The sequence below is a fragment of the Opisthocomus hoazin genome, chromosome 8, assembly GCF_030867145.1.
Source record: "Opisthocomus hoazin isolate bOpiHoa1 chromosome 8, bOpiHoa1.hap1, whole genome shotgun sequence".
Taxonomy (NCBI): domain Eukaryota; kingdom Metazoa; phylum Chordata; class Aves; order Opisthocomiformes; family Opisthocomidae; genus Opisthocomus; species Opisthocomus hoazin.
Window position 1 is genome coordinate 3,884,799 of NC_134421.1, and position 22,505 is coordinate 3,907,303.

General features: G+C 49.9%; 1 protein-coding gene across 2 annotated transcripts; it reads right to left on the reverse strand.

Annotated features, from left to right (window-relative positions):
- Positions 1-514: 514 nt before the first annotated feature.
- SINHCAF (SIN3-HDAC complex associated factor) lies at positions 515-17,705 on the reverse strand. 2 transcript variants are annotated; one of them, XM_075429192.1, is made up of 7 exons: positions 17,652-17,692; positions 14,812-14,912; positions 8,599-8,746; positions 6,463-6,562; positions 5,362-5,488; positions 3,823-3,973; positions 515-2,928 (listed from the first exon to the last, which is right to left on the reverse strand). In XM_075429192.1, exons 3-7 carry the CDS (start codon positions 8,724-8,726, stop codon positions 2,766-2,768), a joined length of 669 nt encoding a protein of 222 aa, XP_075285307.1. In that variant the 5' UTR covers positions 8,727-8,746; positions 14,812-14,912; positions 17,652-17,692; the 3' UTR covers positions 515-2,765. The 2 variants fall into 2 exon arrangements, with proteins under 2 accessions (XP_075285307.1, XP_075285306.1); XM_075429191.1 differs by lacking the exon at positions 14,812-14,912 and having other exon boundaries at positions 17,652-17,705.
- Positions 17,706-22,505: the final 4,800 nt, after the last annotated feature.

The window sequence follows — 22,505 nt, forward strand, 5'->3', positions numbered from 1 at the left end:
CCCACCCTGCAGATATTTATAAGCATTTATTAGGTCCCCTCACAGCCTTCTCTTCTCCAGGCTGAACAAGCCCAGTTCCCTCAGCGCTAGCCTCTTCCACCGACTCTGCGGGGTCTGGAGAGGGACCTCTGTCAGCACCAACCCTCGAATGCTGTTGCTTCAGCTGGCCTTTGCTGAACGCTGGCGAGCGAGCAAGCCCCCCAGGAACACCACAGGTCAGCACCACCCGCACCCAGTAACGGAATGCCTCATGCACACGCAGCAGCTCCGTGATTCTGCCCCGAATCAGCTGTCTGTTACAATAAACACCACCTCCTTCCCTCACTCCGCTCTTCTTTCCACATTAGATGATAGGAAGAGAATTATCTGACACCCTCCACCTGCCCAAATCCTGAAGTCTTGTTCAAACAGAAACATGGATTACCTGGGCTGGTTCAGACACTAAGTCTAATTAACCAAACAAAGCTGAAATAAACAGAGGAGAAGTTGTTTATTTTCTAAATAAGTCTAAATTTATTCATTACCCTAGTAAAAAAAGTTTGGATTACAAGTGTCTGAACAGTATAAAAGTACAAAACAGGTTTCATAGATTTCTAATACATTAATACAAAGTGCATGACTACATACAGTTCATTTTGCATTACTACCAGGAATGGAAGAGGTGGGAGGGAGTAGGGGAAGCAGTTGGCGGTTGAAATCTAGCAATAAATAAATAAATACAGAAGAGATGATCCGTATCAGAGCACATCCTACCACCAATACTGCAGCCTTAGGTGTACAGAATTACTGATACTGAAAACACAAATTCAAATGAAAGGAAGTGTCTGCAAAAACAGCCGGGACTCTTGCTCAAGCCATTATTAGACATGGCCAACCTAGTTAAGCCATTATACAAGCAAGTATCCATTATATCTACGGTTGGACTTGGTGATCTCAAAGGTCTTTTCCAACCTAAACAATTCTATGATTCTATTTGGATGCAGATGAAAGCAAGGTAGGCAGCTTTGTTCTCCCTGCAGAATCTCACAGAGTTTAGGAAAAGCAATGTAAGACCAATAAAAGCTCTAAACTGTAAGGCTTTGGTAAGTCAAAGCCCTGTTTCCCCTGATGTTCTTTCTCTCCAGAGGCTGGCTTATCCAACGGAAGGAAAGCAAAAATAAGAAAAAAAAAAAGCTTTAGGGGTAAAGGCTCCTCTTCAAACCTGCATATCTTTCCCTGCCTATGTTTTCCTTTGCTAAGTGTTCCCATTTCAGTAAGTGAGACTACATGGAAATCCAGTCCTAAGCCCTACCCACCACAGTATTATGCCAATGACTCTCACAAAAAGGAAAGCTTGTAGTAATCCATTGTAGAATATCCCAAAAGAGTAATAATAAGAAAAAATCCCCCCTCCCCCCGCAAACAGAAACAAATAATAAAAAAAAGCAGAATTCTCAACTAACACAAGTTAAACCTTCATAACAGAACATGAAGCAATTGGGAGCTAAAACTGCAGCACACTCTTCCAGGAAGCTGCTTCCACCCTGCAGGCAAAGTGGAGTTTGAAGGAGCGTCACAACGGTTTGCACAGGAGTTTGCCTGGGAACCCACGTAAGAAATACTCTCTTTTGATCGTGTATGCAAACAGAGCTGCCTCAACTCAGTACAGAATCATTCTTAACGTAACTGTTCATATTCAGTATTCACAAAAGCATTGATCTGGTGGTTGCTTAAACGAACAAACAAAAAACCAAAACCCAAACACAGAGAAGCACTGCAGGGGAAGGGTTCCGAAACAGCAATCATGAATCCAGACCCCAGGCTGCAATCAGATTAGGTCTCTGCACCAGAGCCTGATCTGCTTACCAAAGGGTTTGGTTCTGTGTCAGGTCCAAAACCAGCAGGAAGTCTGGTCTGTGGTCACATTTCAGCTGCACTGGGCCAACAGATCGCAGTTACTCAGTTTTGGCCATCATCTACACCTAACTTGGGCATCAAGATGTTTTCTTGGTCCATCTCTAATCACCAGTCAGTTACTACCTGAAGCCCAGGCTGTCTGCTGCTGGGTTAAAACAAAGTAGCCTCCCATTTTGCCATGTTCAATTCTTAGGTAAATCTTCCTCCTTAGCTCCTTCCCACCCCCTCTGAAGAGCACTTTACGTTGGGGGCCTTCTCGGATAACTACCACTTGTAGTAGAGACATCTACAGTTTACCAGTCTGTGTCACATAGGAGGGATGAAATATTTGTCTTTGTTATGTCAGTAGTATAGTGTGAGATCGCCACACCTTTAAAAATATATATACTTATATCTAGGGAGGTGACTTATAACATTTCTATGTATTAGTTCATCTCATTGACTCATACATGTCTAAGAATGAAATATTTTCTTGGGGATTTAAGGGAGGTTACCAACCAACGCAAAAAAATGCCTTACAACCACTGCTTCTTTCAGTACAGAAACATGAACTACATATACTTTTAATATACAAAACCCCATCTTCACATTCACTTGTGAAGCAAGGCGGGGGGGGGGAAGATCAGACAACCTTGCAGCAGCATTCAGCTTTGCTAAGTGTTCCATAGCATCTTAAATATTATGTACAGTCTTTCTGAGAGGATACAAACCGGCTTCAGAGTTTGTGGAATTGTAGCAGTAAAACCCAAAACAGTTCTAGGGAATAGTCTTTTGGCAGCATAGCAGGTGTCCAAAGTGACAGTCACTTTTCTAGTATTTTTCCAGAGAAGAAGAGAATCTGTATAACCTTCTGCAGCTATCCAAGGAAGTCACCACTCCTCCTGGGTGGAGATTGCTGGAGATTGTGGTCCTTCTTGTTCTGGCTTTTCAGTGGCAGACTTTTTATTGCTACAGCAAGGTTTGAAGAGATGAGTGTCTATGAGGACTTCCCCAAAACGCCCTTTGTAAATAATTCCACAGCAGACCTTTTGCCTGGAAAAAATGGCAGGGAGAGAGACAGATAGCTTCTGTGTTTAGAATATACAGAATTTATAGAAATGCAAAAGAGCAGTTTGACCCAAGACACTACTTTTCTGGGCCTCTCTGAAGGAAAACGCTGCTTAGAAAGAGAAAACAAGTTTGTGTCTAACTCCACAACAGTGCTGGGGGCAGGGGAAGGAAAGAAGAAAAAACCTGCCAACCCCACGTCCACAGAAAATTAGATCTCCCATTCTGCCTCCCAGAGAAGTTTCAGATATGCATCTATCTGCGCTGAACTAACCTTGACTACAACGCTCTTGCAAACACTATTTGAGAGGAGGCAGCAAAATCACAACAATTTCAATAGAGCAATTAGCTAAACAAGGGATTACTGTGTCACAGCAGGCAATAAAAGATAACAAGCTTGCCAGCTCCCAGAAAATCTTGTGGTTTTCCTCCCACTCCAGATTTGGGGTTTTTTTTAAATGACTACCATCACAGGTCAACCAAATAAAATGCTATGTTTTGCTGGCAAAGCGAGAGCATTGTTGTACTTGGTAACACATCATGTTTAATATGGGTTAATTTAATTAACAACATAGCACAGTTTTAAAGACCAGATAATGACAGTCAGGAATATTACCTGTTACTCTCCAAAACATAAAAATATTTTCCAGCAACTCTATTAGTACTTGGAGAACTGGAGGGAGATAGGGGAAAATGTCTTCAACACATGGCATTTCTTTCCAAAGACATACAGACACTGTGTAATACCATATGACTTGAATTCTATCCTTAAAACCAATTAAGTTCAGCAGCAGCTAACTCCTGGAGAAGCAAAACCAAGCACTGTATAGATGAAGTGAACTGCTGTCTGCACAGAGTGCTCATTCTGTTGCTTTTTACCTTTTCCAATATGTGAGATCTAAAAAGGAAAAAACTGGTGTTCTGCTGGACCCAGCATTCATCTCTGTGTCAGAGCCATCGTCAGACTGGTTACTGTAACAGGGTGACTGAGCTGGGGAGGCACTCGAAGTGGTGCTGTGGGCATCAGAATCTGTAGGGGAAAGAATAAATGCAAGAATCAGGACACACATCCAACGACTTATCCTCTTCCTGACTTGTGAAAGGTCGCATGCAGACTGGGAACAGAGAGAGACTTTTTTTAATTGACAAAAAAAAAAAACCTAACAACGACAACCCATTTTTCACTTGCTCCTGCCAATTAAAATAGAGATACTATCTGTCAGCATTTGGGAGACAGACCTGGGAACTGGAGGGGGTTCTCGTACACGAGGGACTGGAAAGAGGTTCGGGATCAGGTTTCAGCTCCTGGCTCTCAAACACAGCCTGTGCAGGCCACGCTGTGGACAAGATCCCAGTCCTGCTCTGGAATCACTCTAAGATCCTTGAAGACGATGGGGATCTGAGCTTAAAACCTAGTACCTTCTCTCTCACTGTAAATCTCCTTTCTTGCCCACTCTTGAAGTTTTGCAAAGCTCTTCTCACTAGTGCAACGGGTTCGGTAGTACTGAGCTTTTGCTGAATCAAGACTATGAACTGTGGCCTCAGTGCAGATACACACCTCAACAGAGGGTCTATTAGCCCACCTTTTAGTTACCATCTCTAGCACCTGCAGTAACACAATTATGAGTAGACACAAGCTCTTTGGGTGAGGGCCTTTACTGATTCTTTGAAGAGCTTTTCACTCGGGACAGGTAGGATAATTGAAAGCGAGAGAAGACGAAGTCAGCAACAGTTAAGAAGCTGGAAGGTTTGCATTAAAGGAAAAACCTGAAGTACCGACACATATTTAAAGCGTAACTGGCAGATGGCTTTGTTGGAAAGCTATGAATCCAAATCTATTTGAAGAGTCCAAGAGCTACTGCAAAAAAATCACCGAGACCGGCAGAGCAAGGTGTAAGAAAACCTGTAACAGAGGAAACTTTGTAGGAACTTAAAAGGGGGGAAAAAATCTAGGCTAAACAGAAAGCCTGGGCTGAAAACATGCATGGAAGAAAGAGATCGACAGCGGTATCAACAGAACAGTGCTTCTTGGTAAAAAGAGAGCCGAAAATGGCCACAGCACATTACTGAGAGCAGGGCAAAACCTCTTCCAACTTCAGTTTCAATGAGGGTCTTGCCCAGGAAGCTCTTTCTAGAGCCATGTCGTGTAAGTGGGGGACATAAGCTACAATTGCTTACACTTTGAAGCCAGGCTCCCCACTGCCCCTCGCCGCTTCCCCACCTCCGTCTCGCAGCCCACCCTGCACACAAACCCTTCCTCCTCATTTCACCTCCTCCCCAAGCCCTCAGAGGATGAGAGGCTGTGAAAACAGGGAACGCACAATTGAGTCTAGATAGTGATTCAGCTTGGCCAGTTCACAGTAAGCTACGTTATGGCAGGCCAGAGTTTATTGCCAAAATCTCTCTGGATCCACTTACTGTGCCGCTTGAATTCCTTTTGCAGTTTGCTGATTTGATTGCTCTTTATTCTGCTTCCAGACAGAGTTTTCATCTTCTTTGGTTTCAATGTTGTTTTAAGACTGGGTCCAGCCCTGGCATCTACCACCTAGAAGACAGAAAATGCAGGCATAATACTTCTGCATCACGCCCAGATACTGCCCTAGTCAAGGTACCTGTACTGACTTAGCTGAAGGCGTTCAAAACCAATTTAGTTAAACCAAGGCAGTGCTGTGCACCGACACTCTTACGTTGCATTTAAACCTGGTTTGTAAGAGGCTGAGTCTGTAGGAAAATGCAGCAAACTAGTTCAATAAACACCTTCAGTTCAACTTCTGCTCTCTTCCTATTTTTGACAAAGTCAGTTCAGTAGACAACAGTTGTTTAAGCCAATACAGGTTCAGTTAAGAGTGTCTACCAAGCATTTGCCCTGGAGTTTTTAAAAGAAATCATCAATTTAATTTCTGAATAAAGTTAGTGGTAGTAATAACCACAGTTCTGGCTCTCATTACCATCAAGGCTTCCTGAATAAAGATTATAACACACACAAAGAATCCTGACCATCTTCCCAGCCCTAGGCCCAAACTGAATTAGATGTACCAAAACAGAATATATGAGTGTGAATAGCTGTGAGATATTAATCATAATAATTATCTGACGAAATAAAATTGATTTATGTGTTGCTTGAGCAAGTCACCCTGCTTGTTCAAACTTAAAAAAAAAAAACCTCAAAAAAAAAAAAGCAACTAATTTTGGATAGAGGCCAAATTTGAAATGTTTTGTATCATAAGAGACTTTTGGACAAAGTTATGAGCTTGTGAAAACAAGGAATTACAAGGTAAGTTAGTCTGTGTCTCCATCCTGGGCTTGCATAATCACCATTTGCACGTAAGCCAAACGAAGACAGGTAAGAGACATGTAACAGGAAATACCAGAGGAAAGATTTGGAGATGCTGAGGGCGGGAAGGGAGAGTGTGGGGGAAATAACAAACCCCAAACCCATGCAGCATCTCCCCTCTCTAGCAGGATGTACTAAGGCAGAGATAAGTTAGTTTTGGGGTGGAGGAGAAATAAACGACTAACGTGATTCCAGTTTTTTTTTGATCCTGCTGGCAATTTTTTCCATCTTTTCACCAAAAGGACACAGGCATTGCAAATATCTCCTGAGCGGGCCTCATGGAGCCTGGTAAAAACAAAAGCAAAAATCACTTCAGAACAGTTAACAAAAGCACCCCCCCCCATCTGATAACAGCAAGAAGCATAAAAATTGTCAGAAAAGAAGGCTTCTCATGTTGGTTTTCAGGCACTACAGTTCATCTGCAGTGCTCAAACAGTGCCATTTAAAGACCACGTCTCACTTTCAGAAAGCACCCTTCCATACAGAAATAAAAGGTGTTGTCATCTGCCTCCAGACGGGCACTAAAAACAACAGTCCCATCACCGTCAGTTTATTTTTTTTAAAAAAAACACCACCTCACCACACAGTTCCAGTGGGTTGGCTGGTTTGATTGGAGAGGGAGGAGGAGGAATAATCATATCCCTTGACTATATTTGGGGGAACAGACCTCAGAGATCCGACAAAAGCTTATTCATTGCTTAACTTTCTCACAGAGCTTCAAGGATGAGTAACAAACACCACCTAACACGCTCCCGCATTAGTGTAGGATAAGGTTTCAGAAACTGCATTCACTGGAATGACAACAATACTCGCTCCTTTTAACGAGCTTTCTTCAGAAATCATCTCTACTGCTAATCCATGCTAAAAGAAATATAAAGGAGATACACTGTAGAATTTTTCAGCTGTTTAAATGGGAAGTCTTTGAAGCATTTATAGATGAACAGGGCAGGCTCAGATAAGCCATTATTTACTCAGTGTTAAGACCGCATTTTTACCTTGGCAAACACATTTCAGATAGCACAAGACCAAAGGCCCTGGTATACTGCAAGCTTCTTTACTGCAGTCAACAACAAAAAGAAACAGGCAACGGGCCTTCACACTGTTTTTCCCCTGCCAAGGACAGTAGCCAAGCGATACGACAAGGAAAACCATCAGCACCAGATTTATGTACAAAAATCCACGGTAAATGCAAAGCACTATAAAGCTTTGCTTTTGTCCTTTCAACTCTTGAAAGGAGTGTTTACAGAGAAAGGGGAGGAGAGGGAAATACTTCTAAAGATTGCAAAGATTTACACATACGAAGTTAAGCACTTGAGACAAGAGCAGCGATACTGATGTGCGTATATAGTTTTTAATACGACACGTGAAATTTCCACTTGGGCCTAAGGTTTTGATGAGAGGCAATCCAACAAGACTGGAAAGGGAAAAAAAACCAGAAAATACCTACTGACAACAGAAGTTTTATCCAAGGGAACTAATTTCACAGAAAACTACAACATAAACAGAAGAAATCCTTATTGCCTCGGAAAAAAACTTCAAAATAAACAAAATAAAAAAAAAATTACAAGCCATCACAGAAGAATTTGCTTTGCTGACAATTCAGGAACACAAATTTAGACAGAATTTCAAAGTTCTTCAGTATTTCAAAAAGTTGAAAAGTCACAGCAGCTGGTACAGGAAATCACTAGTATTCATAGTTTTGCTTCCCAATGCTTTGAGGTAACGTTACATGCAACATTACCTCTTTGGAAAGCTAATTACTTGATGCTCATTTTCCATCAGAATGGGTTTCCAATTAGAAGTTTTAATAACATCTTGATATGCCCAGTTTGAACTTGATATGCCCAGTTTGAACAAAGGCACCAATACCTGAAACAAGGTACTGTGCATAAACCCTGTTGGAACTGCTAAATATTTACCCATCAAGTTTTATTCAATCTTCAGAGCCACAGAAAACCTCCACAGACCTGTGCTGTTTACCATCTTGTGTGGGACTTTATGATTCCAAGGAACACATGCAAAATGCAGTCTGAGGGGTCTAAATCCTCGCACGTGCTGTGAGGCGGAGGAGGCACCAGCCTGACCCTCCACTGTTAGGAACGGCACAGCAGCAATGGCAGATGGACAACCAAATGGTACCACACACAGCAGCAGAGGATCCAGCCCCTCCTGGCCCAGCCACGAAAGCCGTGAGGAAGACTTCCCCCCTGCCTCCGATAACCTCATCTTTCAGTCTCTCAGAGCAACAGGGACAGCACGTCAGGTTCGTGGCCCTGAGATCAACACCATGACTGACCACCATGTTGACTAAAGAATCTTACCCAAAACAATTCTGGAAATCCTTTTCGTAACGTTTGCTGTCAGTGAAACGAGAACTGGAAGACTTAGCTCTGCAAATACAGCAGCCCTCTATACTCCGATACATCTTCGGTTTGTGAAAGCCAAACATCTTTTCCTCCCAGCTGTAGCCTGTGAAAATAAACAGGAACTGGTGTTACTTATCCCTGTTAGATACTGAAGGAAAAACCTGGGAAATTCACTGGGCAAACCAAAAGTAAATTATAATTCAGGATGGGAAACTTCTAGATCAGGCCACAGCTCTATCCTGCATTGCCCCAGACGAGCAGGTACACCTAAAATACACTCTCTTATTAAAAAAAAAACAATTAACGACAGCTGGAATATTAAGCAATACCCATCAGGACTCATGACAAGGTCATTTACTGCACGATCCTACTCTAAGGACACATCTGCAAGAGCAGAAGCCAGAGGTGTGAAGGCAGCTGACTCGGCGAACGACAGCCGTACGTACGCGGCAAGGCAGGCTGCGAGAACCCGCCCGAGCCCCTGGGTAAGCAGCTGGCAGCTGAACCCCGGGTCGCTGGAACTACCCCGACATCAGCACCGGCGCTTGTTGGAAACAGCCCTGCCAAACCTTGCGGAAAGCGAGTAGGAGTCATTTCAAATGAGCTGCAGTCATACCTCGAGGCTGTAGGGCAGGCATACCTGAAAAGCCTCTCTAGAAACAGCAGGGTGGAGTCGTCCCCCACCCTCTACAGCCATGTCTACACCGCGGGACCCAGGAGCATCCATCCCAGCTCCCTGCCAGCACATGCTCCGCTCTCGCCCTCCCGCGCTGCTTTCCATGGGAAGGAAATCCAGTGAAGGGCAGGGGAGCAGGACCCCGGGGCGCTTTTCAACATGCCCCCACCACACATCCCAGCAAGGCTGGAGGCCAAGGTACTCCATTTACAGCAAAGGTGTTCCTTCTTAACCCCCGGCTCTGCACACTCAGAAGTGAACAGTGAAAGTTCACTGAGGAAGTGAAAAGCCATGGTGCTCATAGAGGTCTGCTGGTCCTTTTCAGTACGCCTGGGCTGGGATTTGCTATCAGAGCAGGTTAACGTACAGTGGAGGTATTTTACAGGCAGAAGCTTTCAGCATTAATTACAAGTGGATTTACTGCAGTCACCACAACGAAGACCCCCTCAACACACAATGTCCCCACCGCCAAACCAGTTCTCCCCGGGCACCAGTTACTCCCCGGCGCACGGTATGACACGGTATGAGAAGCTGTCGGAGCAAACAGAGCTCCCACGGCGCTTCAAAAAACCAAACCAACAACTGAGCAAAGCCGGTGCTTTCCTGGCGCTGGGCCTGGACACACAGCAAGTCCTCACAGGCCACACAGCATCTGTCTTACAACACAGGCGGGGACCATTCCAAGAGGTTCTCCTTTAAACAGACCACGGTGCAAGGTCTGCCTCAACCACCTGCTGCAGGGAGCGAGCAGCCACCTCTGCTGCTTCTTATCATGAACTGCTCAGAGCGGGGACAGGCCACCAGCTGCAGGAAGTTCCAGGAGAACGGGTTCCCACTGCCGAGAACTTCTGCTTTTAAAAAATTAAAGTTAGATGGAACCGTGCAAATAATGCAAGGTTTCCCCCTCTTCCCTTAACAACAGGCCAAGTCGTTATATTCTTGTAGAAGCTAACAGAAAACTACCTCTCCTCCCCACAACTACTACTGACAGACGCAGCAGCTCAGGCAGGACTTTCGGGAGAGCAGCTTCTCCATCGCTTGTGGGCAAGTCTGGTGAGAGGGAACTCCCAGTCACTTCTCAGTCCCAGGGACTGCCAAGTCCCAGCAACCCGACTTGGGTTACTGGTGAATGTATGCAGCTAGCGATTGTCCCCAAATCTTACACCCGCAGGACGGTAAGGGACATAATTCTAATATCCTCCACAGGAACAGAGAAAACACAAAATCTTCAGTCTACAGCGCCAAGACTCACCACATCATTACAGCAATAAAATAATTTGAAAAGCAGCTTCAGGTGAGGTCAAAAATAGGCTTCCACGAAACAACCATACCTAGCATCGTGCTTACCGTACTGACAGACAGATTGCGCGCGAGGGAAAAAGATCCCACGCATTTTTGCAGGACAGCAGCAAAAGCTAGTGAACCACCCAGCCCTAGTCACAGTCCTCCCTTTACACAGGTAAAAATACAACCTCCCACCCCACAGCGGGAGATCAGAGCACGGCAGCACTGCAAAGCAAACGCGCACGGTTCCGCAACTCCCGAGAACAACAGAAAAGCAAGAATTTTATCTCATATTGTCGGTTAACACTCTTATAGGAAACTCATTATGGAACCTGCATCCAGCTGAAAGCACGCATGTTCACACTTGGATCCAGCATATTGTAACACAAGCCCACTGGGTGCCCCCTGATGTTGTGTCTCCTTGCGATTACTACTGCACAAACGTGTAGCAAGGCAGAAGAGTCAGCTCTCCAAAAAGCTTGTCTCCACCAGACCTCCTGCAGAGCCTGCTGACGGCAAGGGACTTGTTAAGAGAGAGATGGAGGGGACAGGCCTTCCCTTCCCTTCTGCCCCAACTCGTGCTGCTTGCCACAGGCTTCAAGTGCTGCATTCCTTTCTTCTTCGTGCACATTCACAGCACGAGGAGCTCACCTAGGGCTGGGTTCTCGCAAGCATGACTTGTGCAAACATCCAGCAAAGTCACCCCAAATGCTGCCAGGCTTCTGAGGAGACTCATTGCTCCCTCTGTTCGCACAGCATTGGCCCAAAGGCCAGGCGCAGCTGTAGTAAATGAAAGAAGGTACCCAACTAGCCAGCTGCTGGATGGGTTTGTTGAGGCATGGTTAGGCTAGGCTCAGAACTACCCTCCGCTTCGCTATGTTTTCAGGAACACTTAGCAAAAGAACCTGAATGCACAGCCAAACCGTGTCAGAATCCCTGGACTGTCAACACAAATAAACAACCGAGTGTCTAGGCAAACACTTCGAGTACGTATTCTGTTTCTTGGTATCGGATGCTCTCCTTCAAGGGACAGTCTCTTGAGGACACTGTGTTTAACAAGCCTCTGGAGATCCAAAAGTACGTTCACCTGGGAATTTCCAACTACCTAACAGCAATTTTAATTTTTCTTGACTCCCCCAACATGAAGTCGATGGTCTAGTGCTTTTCTTTAGCAAGTCAAGGACTAACCGCAGACACAAAACGTAAGCAGCAAGAACATCTTGACTGTTACAGTGCAAGCCAGAACCCATCTCAACAATTTGATTTACTTTCTAGCCCGGTTTCTCCCAGAAATCCAGGCGCTGATGAGATGATCTCTGTCACCAGCTGGTATTTACACCACAGCAGAACAAGATACACGTTTTACAATTAACGTTCCGGCAAATGCTGGCATCGGACACGTATATTCTGAAAATATTTTGTTTTGCATCGTTGCTGCCATTCTCACAGGAGCAGCCTTTCAACACAATCTTTCAATAGAAGGGAAACTAGTGCCATCTGTTTCCCACTTGATGAATGGTCAACAACAGCATTACCATCGCCCCTGAATGGGGAAGAGCTAGTAGCAAAACCACAAGTAAAACAGATTTCTCTGACAACTGCATCGAAGTGCAGTTATAAATGGAAGGCGTCAGTCCAGTTACACATTTAATCCTAAACAGTTGCCATTTGACTATTACACACAAATATTCTGTCAGCTGGAGAGCTTAATAACTAATGTAGAAGCATTTGAGTCTACGAGTACTTAACAGCACTGCTAAACCTAAAGCTCTCTGTCTCAGCTTCCATTTCAAACCATAATAGTGTGTCTCGTGCTGGAATTGACACTACATTTCTGTAGACTTAAGTATACTCAGAAGTGCATACGATTGGGCCCTTTAAAAGGTTTAACTTCAAAGCTTTGCAATTCAGATCTCAAATTAGAACCAGGGAGTTAGACTGCCAGCTACCCTAACGCCTGAATCTTAGCTGCGGAAGTTCAACTACATGAAATGTGGGACAGATAAAAAAGATGACAAGTAGGAACGTAGGTCCACAGAAGTTAAAAAGCATTACACAAGATCATTTTGCCAAATTTAAGTATGTTATTGAAATACATGCCATTTTTTAAATGAGCAGTTGCACAGAAGCGAAAGGGACATCTCGCCAGCAAAGAATCAGAAATCCTAGTGGAGCGTATTTGCCATTCTGCAGAAAACAGTGATTTACCCGCACTAGTAGGGGAGCAGTAAATCCCCCAAGTCAGGGGAAAAGTGGTCCTCCTCCTCCTCCCTGGTCTCTGCGCAAAACAAGTTGCTGTCCCCCCAAGTTCTGCTTTAAACAACTGGTTTAGCAACTGGAATGCACTCAGAAAAGACTGCAGAACAAGTCCTCTCCATCCCTCTGCCCTCTCACTTTTGGAAAAGCAGAGAGAGACTTGTCCTGCAAAAAAATTTGGAGTCAAGCAGAGAACAGTAAAGTAGGTTGGGAATAAAAAACCAACACGCCCTGCTTATTACATTTGTGAAAGGCCAGTACAAAGCAGCATGCATAATACGCGTGTGAAAATGGTTTCGTACTTCTGTTACCTGTCAAGACTAGAATTTAGTGCTTAAGTTTTCTTTGCAAAATTTAATTTGATGATCTAAATTAAAAGGAGGTATTGCTTCAGAGACTCATTAAGTTTTCAAGTTAGGGAAGAACTTCTGAACTCTAAAATTTTAGACTTTAAAATACGAAAAGCTGAGCCACTTTCATCTGCCTTTCCAGATTCCTTCTGCATTCTTTCTGATCACCCAAGAAGAATGAAACCCCTTTATAACAGAAAGGGAGGAATTCCTAGAAGGCAGGCATGTCTCCCTTTGTTGTAGCACAATTATCAGGCCAGTCAGAAGGAACACGGAAGGAACACGCTCACCTGCTTCTTGCAAAGCCGAAAGAGAAAACATTCCCCGGGGTTATCGGAGAGCAGAGATGCCAGTCCCACTACTCAATACCTTCCTCTCTTCCCATCTCCTCACTCTGACCCTGGATCATTCACCCTTTGTGCAACTCAACACTGCCAGTACGTTGTCAAAGAGGACGACAACCCCTGCAAAGCGTTTGCTTTCGCTTCTGTGTGCAAAACAGCCTTGGCACAGCCTCGCTGAAGTTGGGCTACAGAAAAATACGATCCAGCCTGCATATGGTAACGCAGTAAAAATCTCACCATGCTCACCTCTACAGCATCTCACTGCAACTAAGCCACTAGCCAAAATGGTACCATTTTTTTTTCTTTTAAAGCAAAAGAAACAAATGCCTTAACATAGAATATACATGCTCTGGCTTTTACATCTGCAAGTACATACACCCAGGCACATGCACACACACGAAAAACGCTTCCAGAGCTGTCTATGGCGCCAGAAGCAGAGTTGCTTGTCTCACTAATAAATTCTTGGGCCTGTCCCTGTACTAAAATAAACTGCAATACCTCTACTGAAAATCAACCGTAGGACAGAGAATTGTACATCAAAAGAGGAGCTGATCTATATCAGAGACTCAACGTAAACATACCTCCCCCCGGAGTTTACATGCTGCAAAAAGAAACTTTGGAAGTTAAAACCGGACCCCAGAAAACCGTATTTTAACACGCCCAAAGCCAGAATGCTCCAGGGAAGTGAGAAGCCAAGCTAACTGGAGTCATCTGAAAATGCAAATTCACTATTTGCAAAAACATTTTTTTTTTACACTGTCATCTGTCTTTCTAGCTTAAAACAGAGTGACTGATTTTCAACAATCATAACCTCAGAATTGTGCGTGTTCTACACTCTTCTGGTCCCCCATACCCTCGAATTTTCCTTCCACTTCCCCTCCTCCCTCCACCCAAAACAACTTTACTTGGCTGAAAGCTGTATTTGGCCACTACCGCCCAGGCACATCTAACGAAACAGCGTCCTGTGGAGCTTTCACTTGATGAACTGAGCACAACCAGTAAAAGGTCAAAACTACATTTTCGGGAATCTTTCCTCTGCCAAAAATAGGTAGTTGTCCGTGGCTACCGTCGTGTGCTCGGTGCTGCAGCGAAATCTCAGCACACCAGATGCAACTGTTAGAAACTACCACGCACGAACCAACAATCAAATTGGATTTTTCCTTCCTGTGTCTGAGCCTCCACAGCACCTTGGCTGGGTCACAAGCTGTTCTGCGTGCGGTTTCCAAGAAGCAGTAAAGTCCCAGAAGAGCCCACTTACCTGCTGATCTTCAATGGGAAGTAAGTACCTAAGCCATTTAGAGAAGAGAAGCGAAAGGCCAAGCCACTTGGGTGTTCCTCTAAACTGCCATGCGGTTAGCGCTGCAGACGGGATAGGCCAAAGCATGAAAACAGTCATCAGTAAGATTTGCATAGGGGAAAATAAAAAAAAAATCCCAAACCTGTCCCACCTGCAGACGTTCCATCTTGAAAAAGGGCTTCCCCCTCCCCCGAAACTCCTATTGCCTAACTAACACCACACTCTGCCCCATCGGGAGCCCTGCAAGGAAAACCTGGGATCTTCTCAAGCAAGCGTTGGAGCTCAGTCCCTGATGCTTATCTGCGTGCAGTCCCTGCAGCTGTCACCACGCTGTCTGCGAGCACCTGCTCCTGAAAAAGCATCACAGACACCCCAGGTCATGGGACACTGAACAGGGTTGGGTGTGGATTTAGCTGTGTTTACCTGCTGGGGACTTGAACAGAAGCAGTAGTAATTATTTGGCAGAATAGCTGAAGCGACTCCATTAAAAAGGATACATTTCCACATCCTGAAGTAATACTATGGTCATTTCACTTGGACTTTGGACTGAGCACGTCCTACAAAGGCTTGAGTCACGAAATGGAGTCCTGCCCATGTGTGTTCTGCTGAACTACTCTGTTTTCAAGCCCCAGGTAACTAGCTGCAGCTTTCTGTTAAAAAGCAAGCACCACACAATGTGCAAGCCTGAAGAAGCCGGCCGTCAGGTGGGACTCATCTCCTTACGAAGGGGGTACAAAGCATCAGGTGTTAGGAATCCACGCAAAGCAGGAAGCTTGGCGACACAGAAAGAGCTGTTCGGCATGAGCAAGACAACAAAACCTCATGGTTTTAGCGTTGTTTATTTTAAACCCGTGTGAATTTGTCAGCTCTTCCACCATCTTCTCCTGAGAAGTCAGTCAGGGATGTTTTATTTTTAAAGGAAGACTGCAGAGGTAGGCAGTTAGCTCCTCTTTGAGGATCTCAGGGCTGGGAGAGAAAGGAGCGAGGAGGAATTTTTCCCAGAGGCTCTGGCACTCGATCCCACCTACTTTCAGTGGGAGCTGCGTGCCGCATGCCTGTGGGTGCGTCTGAAAAATCCCACGACTTGTTGCTTGCCCATTTTCTACCGCGGACCACAGGTCCCAAGAAACCTGGGATGTGCCCGGCTGCTAAAGGAGCTTCAGCGCCCACCGGCGTCAGCAGCACGGCCTCCAGCGCCCTGCCGAGCTCGGGCAGTCTGTTCCTCTCCGTTTAAAAAAGTCGCGAACTACCCCGTGAACCCGGCTACGCGCAGCCTAGGGACGGGGGGGTCCCGCAGCCCAGCCCCGCTCCCGGCTCCCGCGCCGCGCTAACGGCGGCCGACCGACTCGGGTCCGGCGGGCCGCCGGCGGCCGAGCCCGCAACCGGCTCGGCAGGTCCCAACGCACCCCTCAGCCCCCCCACGCCCGGAGACGGCGTGCGAAAGCAGGCGGCAGCTTCCACCTCCCGAAAGGGAGACGCGCCCGGGACCGCTCCCCCGCTGCGAAGCGAGAAAAAAAGCGGTGGAGGAGGCAGGGTCCGGGACGGGCGCGGTGCGGGAGGGCACGCGGCCGCTCTCCGCCCAGCACCGCGTGGCTGGGGGGCCGCGGCGGCGCCGGGAACAAAGACCCCCGTGTCCCCGTCCCCCGGGGCGGCCGCCCTACTTTGTCGGGCGGCCCGGGCCGTCAGGTGGAGCGGCGGGAGCTGCCCCGGGGCCGCGGGAGCCGAGCGAGGTGCGGAGCGGAGCGGCGCAGGAAGGGGGAGGCGGCGCCGCGGGGCAGAAAGCCCCCAGCGCGGCCCACGCCGCCCCACCACGCGGCCACACCATGCGGCGGGGGGGGGGGAGCGGCAGCGGCCCCCGTCCGCTCCCGCACGGCTCGGCCCCGACGCAATTCAAACACGGCAACAGTTGCACTTCAAAGCGCCGTCGCAGACCTCCCGGCGGCGCGGGCACGCCGCGGCGGGGGGCCACGCCGAACACCCCCCCCCCCCCCCGGTCCCGCGGCAGCCCCGCGTCCCCCGGCGGGGCTCGCCCACCCGCGCAGCGCGGTACCCGAAGTTTCCGCGCCCCGCCAAAGTCCTCCACGCGCGGCGGCCGGCCGCCGACACGCACCGGCCCCGCGGGACCGCCCCCCCCCGCCGCACACGCCAGCCCTTTGTTTTCCCCGCAGCCCGGCGCTGCCTACGCGCCGCACCGCCCCGCGCTGAAACTTGTTGGCGCCGAGCAAGGAGGGGGACGGGAGAGACCTTCCCCGGCAAGGCGCGGCGGGACGCCATCGGGGAGGCCCCGCGCCGCCCCCCCGCGAGCGGCAGCACGTGTCACAGCACCCGCACAGCCGAGTACCCCCCCCCCCCCCCCGCGCCACGCGGGACGGGCCGCGGCCCCGCACCCCAACTCGTGCGCGCCGGCCGGCGCTACAGGTGTGCGAGGCACGGCCGGCGGAGCCCGCAGCCCGCGTGGCAGCCCGGAAAGTCGCATCGCGGCCCCGCATCTCCCCGCGGCCCCGTTTCCCCAGCCCGCCCCTGGAGTCGGACCGCCGGGAGACCCCGGACCCGCGACCGCCCGCCGGCGGGGGGGACACGCGGCTGGCGGGAGCCACGCGCGGCAAACTCCTCCGGGCGGCAAAGCCTCCCCGCCGCGGCGGGACGGCGGGCGGGCCCCGGGGGCTCGCTCCCCTCGGCGGAAACCGCCGGCTGCCGGGAGAGAAACCCCGCAACCCCCCAAACAGCCCCAAAAGCGCGCACCCCCTCGCAGGAAAGCGAGCGCCCCCGCTCCCAACCCCCGCCGAGGGGCCAGCACTCACCGCGCCGCCGCGCCCGCCGACGAACGCGCGCTGCCCTCCTGCGCCGCGCGGCCGACCCCGCCGCCGCGCGCCCTCCCGCCGCTCCGCGCTCTGCCCGCCGGCCAGCCCGCGCGGCCGCGCCACCCGCGCGCGCACACACGCCCCGCCCCCTCCGCCCCGCCCCTCGGCGCCCGCCGCTCTGCGCATGCGCCCTTCCCACGGCCCCCTTCCACTGAATGGAGCCTGCTCGCCTCGCGCGCCCCATTGTCCTTTTAAGGGAGAAAGGGCCGCGCGGGAAGCCTGGGAGGAGGGAGGCGCTGCCCGCTGTGACGACGGAGATGACTTCACGCACGCGGCCCGCTCCCCCGCCCCGCCCCCCTCCGGCCGCCGGTGGGCGGGGCCCCGCCTCGCCCCGCCCCGGGCACCTGCCTCAGAGCGGCGCGGGGGCGGGGTTACAGCGCCCACCGCCCGCCCCCTCTCCGCCCCGCCCCCTGCGGGGACGCGCCGGGATCGCACACGGGGCGGCGCGGGGTTTTGCGTTCCCGCCTAAGCCCCGCCGGCGGCTGCTGCGGCTCCTCCCGCCGCGTCGCCACGAGGGACCTAACAACCCGCCGTCCCCCCCCCCCGAGGTGGGTCTCCTCTGCGAGCGGGCTCCGTCACAGCGGGCCGCTCGGCCCGCAGGCCACCGGCGCTCCTCGGAAGCGTGAAAATAGCGGGGACGAGCGTTTCTGCGACGAGCGGTTTTCCCTCGGCGGCTCTGGCCCCTCCCGTGCGGCCCCGGTGCTCGCTGGAAGGATCCGTGGGTGCCACCCGCAGCGCTCCCTGGCCCCGGGGGGTCTCCTGGGGAGCAGGACGGTCTGGTTGTCATCACCTGCACTTAGAACCATAGGTTGGAAAAGCCCTCTAAGATCATCGAGTCCAACCGTCACCCCAACACCACCGTGCCTACTAAACCATGTCCCCAAGTGCCACATCCACACGTTTTTTGACCCCCTCCAGGGATGGGGACTCCCCCACCTCCCTGGGCAGCCTGGTCCAGTGCTTCAAAGTCCATTGGGTGCATGGAGCGTGTTTTCTGTGTCCCACGTCACCAGACGCCCCGCTGCGCTCAGCAGTGGGTCACGTTTTCCCTGGTCTTCCTTGGGCTGTTTATGTACTCGTAGCAGCCTTTCCTGCTGCCCTTCACACCACTCACCAGGTTCAAGTCCAGGTCAGCCTTGGCTTTCCTAACCCTACCCCTGCAAAACGGAACAGCAGCTCTGTCGTCCCGCTGGGTCACCTGCCCCTGCTTCCATCTCCTGTACGCGTCCTTACTCTGAGTTCAGTGAGGAGCCCTCCATCTGCTCCTCCACGTGACCCCTCCACCATCTCCTCTCCAGCAGCTTTCCTACCTGACCTTCACATCCGGCTCTTCGCTTCACAATTCCCCTGCAACGAATTTCATTTCCACACCAGTGACCCTCAAACGAGGACTTCAACTCCAGCTCCACCACATCTCCGTTCGCCGCACAACTTTGGCTCAGCCTTTGTACTCCTGAAGACACCTGCTCGTAAACCCTTGGTAACTCTACACCAGCTCCGTCCCCGGTGCTGCCAAACCAGCTGGTCCGGGCACGAAGCGCGGGAGGGTTTCTCACGCGGTTTGCTTCGTTTCTGGGTGATCGTGGCGTGCTGCCCTCGTCGCCGGCGCTTCCTTCCGGACACGGCTAAGCCGAATCGCGTCGGCCTGTGAGACGGGGCTGGAGCTAACGCTGAACGATTCCCCAGAACACGGGCAGGATTTTACCTGCTTTAACCAGTCCAGGGAACTCACCAGCTCTTTCGGCGGCGTTTGCCTGCGTATAGCGTGTCTGGTTTCCTCTGCCTCTGGTCTGAGGGAGTGATTCTCCCGGATTTTCTCCCCGGATTTTCCCTGCTCCACACTTCTCAAGGCCCCTCAGTGACATCCCTTTTAGTCCGGTGCCATCAAATACAGCGTTTAAACCCCCAAATCAAAAAGAAATTGCATTTTCGAGGAGAACACTCACAGGTACCGAGCAACGTGCTTCCTCTTAGCGCCCAGCGGAACAAAATTGATCCCGTGGTGCTGGTGGGTTGCTGCCCTCCCCGAGCGCCGAGCCGGACGTCGGCAGGGTGGCTCAGCGCGGGCGTTGATTGCCTGCAAACCAGGGTCAGCGCGGCAGCTCGGGTGTTTATTTCACAGCCACACGTCCCTGCTCTCCAAATCTCACACCCCAAAGCTCAGCGGAGGGGGTAGGCTTCCAACTGGCACCAACGAACGCGGTTGATGCTGTCACCTGGGGAGGGTTGGAGTTTCCAAATGTCACCTGCCTCTGGCCTGCAAACAGCCTGGCCGTTCCTGGCCCTCCCGGAGGAACACCCACAGAAGTCCAAGTGGCAAAGGCACAAATGGAAAACATGGTCAAAACCTTCCTTTCCGAAACCCATCCGTTTTCCCTGAGCGTTTGCTGATGACTCAGGGCTACCACGTAACTCCGTTTAACTTCTTCATCAATGACCTGGATGAAGAGTTAGAGTGTACCCTCAGCACGTTTGCTGATGACACCAAGCTGGGAGGTGTGGTGGACACACCGGCAGGCTGTGCTGCCATCCAGCGAGACCTGGACAGGCTGGAGAGTTGGGCAGAGAGGAACCTGATGAGGTTCAACAAGGGCAAGTGCAGGGTCCTGCACCTGGGGAGGAGCAACCCCATGCATCAGTACAGGCTTGGGGCTGACCTGCTGGAGAGCAGCTGTGTGGAGAGGGATCTGGGTGTCCTGGTGGACGACAGGGTGACCATGAGCCAGCAGTGTGCCCTGGCTGCCAAGAAGGCCAATGGTGTCCTGGGGTGCATCAGGAGGAGTGTGGCCAGCAGGACGAGGGAGGTTCTCCTCCCCCTCTACACTGCCCTAGTGAGGCCTCATCTGGAGTACTGTGTCCAGTTCTGGGCTCCCCAGTTCAAGAAAGATGAGGAGCTACTGGAGAGAGTCCAGCGGAGGGCTACGAGGATGGTGAGGGGACTGAAGCATCTCTCCTACGAGGAGAGGCTGAGGGAGCTGGGCTTGTTCTGCCTGGAGAAGAGAAGGCTGAGAGGGGACCTTAGAAATGCCTATAAATATCTGCAGGGTGGGTGTCAGGAGGATGGGGCCAGACACTGTTCAGTGGTGCCCAGCGACAGGACAAGGGGCAACGGGCACAAACTGAAGCACAGGAAGTTCCGTCTGAACATGAGGAAGAACTTCTTCCCTCTGAGGGTGACGGAGCCCTGGAACAGGCTGCCTAGGGAGGTTGTGGAGTCTCCTTCTCTGGAGATATTCAAGCCCCGCCTGGACAAGGTCCTGTGCAGCCTGCTCTGGGTGACCCTGCTTTGGCAGGGGGGTTGGACTGGGTGACCCACAGAGGTCCCTTCCAACCCCGAACATTCTGTGATTCTGTGAACTCAGCAGTGGTTTGAGCTTTCAGTTTTGGCCGATAGCCAGCTTGCAGATAAACGAAAGGCACTTCCATAGCGAACGAGCTTTCATCAAGGTTCCTCTAGCCCCTTCCCCTCGAGCAAGCCACCCGTGCTCCCCATGCTGTCAGAGGGACACCTCGTCTGACCTAACTGTGCGGAAAGAGGGTGATGAAAAATAGCCCCAAGCTTGGAACAAGCCTAAGGAGTTGAATTTGGAAAACGCAGACATCCGAAGCAACGCATGCGCCTTTACGCCCCAGGTGAAGCCTCATCTGACAAGGCTTCTGTTTGTAAAAATTAAGCCTTTTCCTTTCCACTCAGAGCTTGGTATGAAGGAGGAATATGGGGTTTCATGGAGCTCACAGGTGACCCGGAATATGAGCTTTAGACCAGAGGATTTGTTCTCATCCAGCTCAGTTCTAAAAAAACATTTACTTCAAGCATGTGTGTGCTTTCCGGAAAACCAACGGGACCGTCGCTGCATTCCAGTTAAACTTTCCTGGGCGGGCTCTGAATTATTTTATCTGGGAAGCCGAGTTATGTTAATGGCGTACTCAGAAAGCTAACCACAAGGGGTTGAACATCTAACCCACACGTGTATCAGGATGCTGAGGCAAGAAGCGCTAACGCAGAGGAGAAGCAGGGCATTCGCCAGCCAAGGCGGCTGAGCCTGTTGTGTGATTTTCCAACGTTAGTGAAGAAGCAAACAGAAACAGGCTGCTCGTTTTTAGGTGAAGAGCAGCTGTCAAAGCCAAACCCAGGCAGCTGTTCCTGCATGGAGATTTCACTGCGAAAGGTTTTTTTTACAACTGGAGTGATCTGAAAGTTTGCTTTATTGGCTAAATGCGCGGCCAAAAGGTTTAGAAAAAATTACGTGGAGCTCCTTTAGGAAAAAAACGTGTTGATTGACTTACAGTTGTAGACAATATTTTGCCAAGGAGTACAATTTCAGAGGGAGATATCGTCAACAGATCAGTTCTTTAGCTCCTACTTGCACCAGTTGTCCATCTGAGTAACCGTATACTAATTTTTTGAAGGTGCAAATGTTCACAGAACTGGTATTTGAAAGCAGACAGGTTAATAAAGAAATGTGATTTTTCCCTCTGTTTTATGTTTTTGGCCAAATGACAGATGGCTACAAATAAACAAGTGACAGCAAAGTTCGATGATAATAAAAATAGGTATTATGATATTCATGTTGCCAGAATGAAGGGCTCAAGTTACGTGGTTCAATGAGACAGGACCCTGGCCTGCTTTACTCCTAGGAACAAGGCAGACAATTTGTAGCCTAGCTGAAGTAAGAAACCCGTCAGGGCTTACCAGAGAATGATAACCTTTCTGAGTAGTTTTTAACGGATATTTCAGATTCCTGAAGAGGAAGATAACTTTCTCAAATTCTTAAGGATTGCTCAAATTCTGTA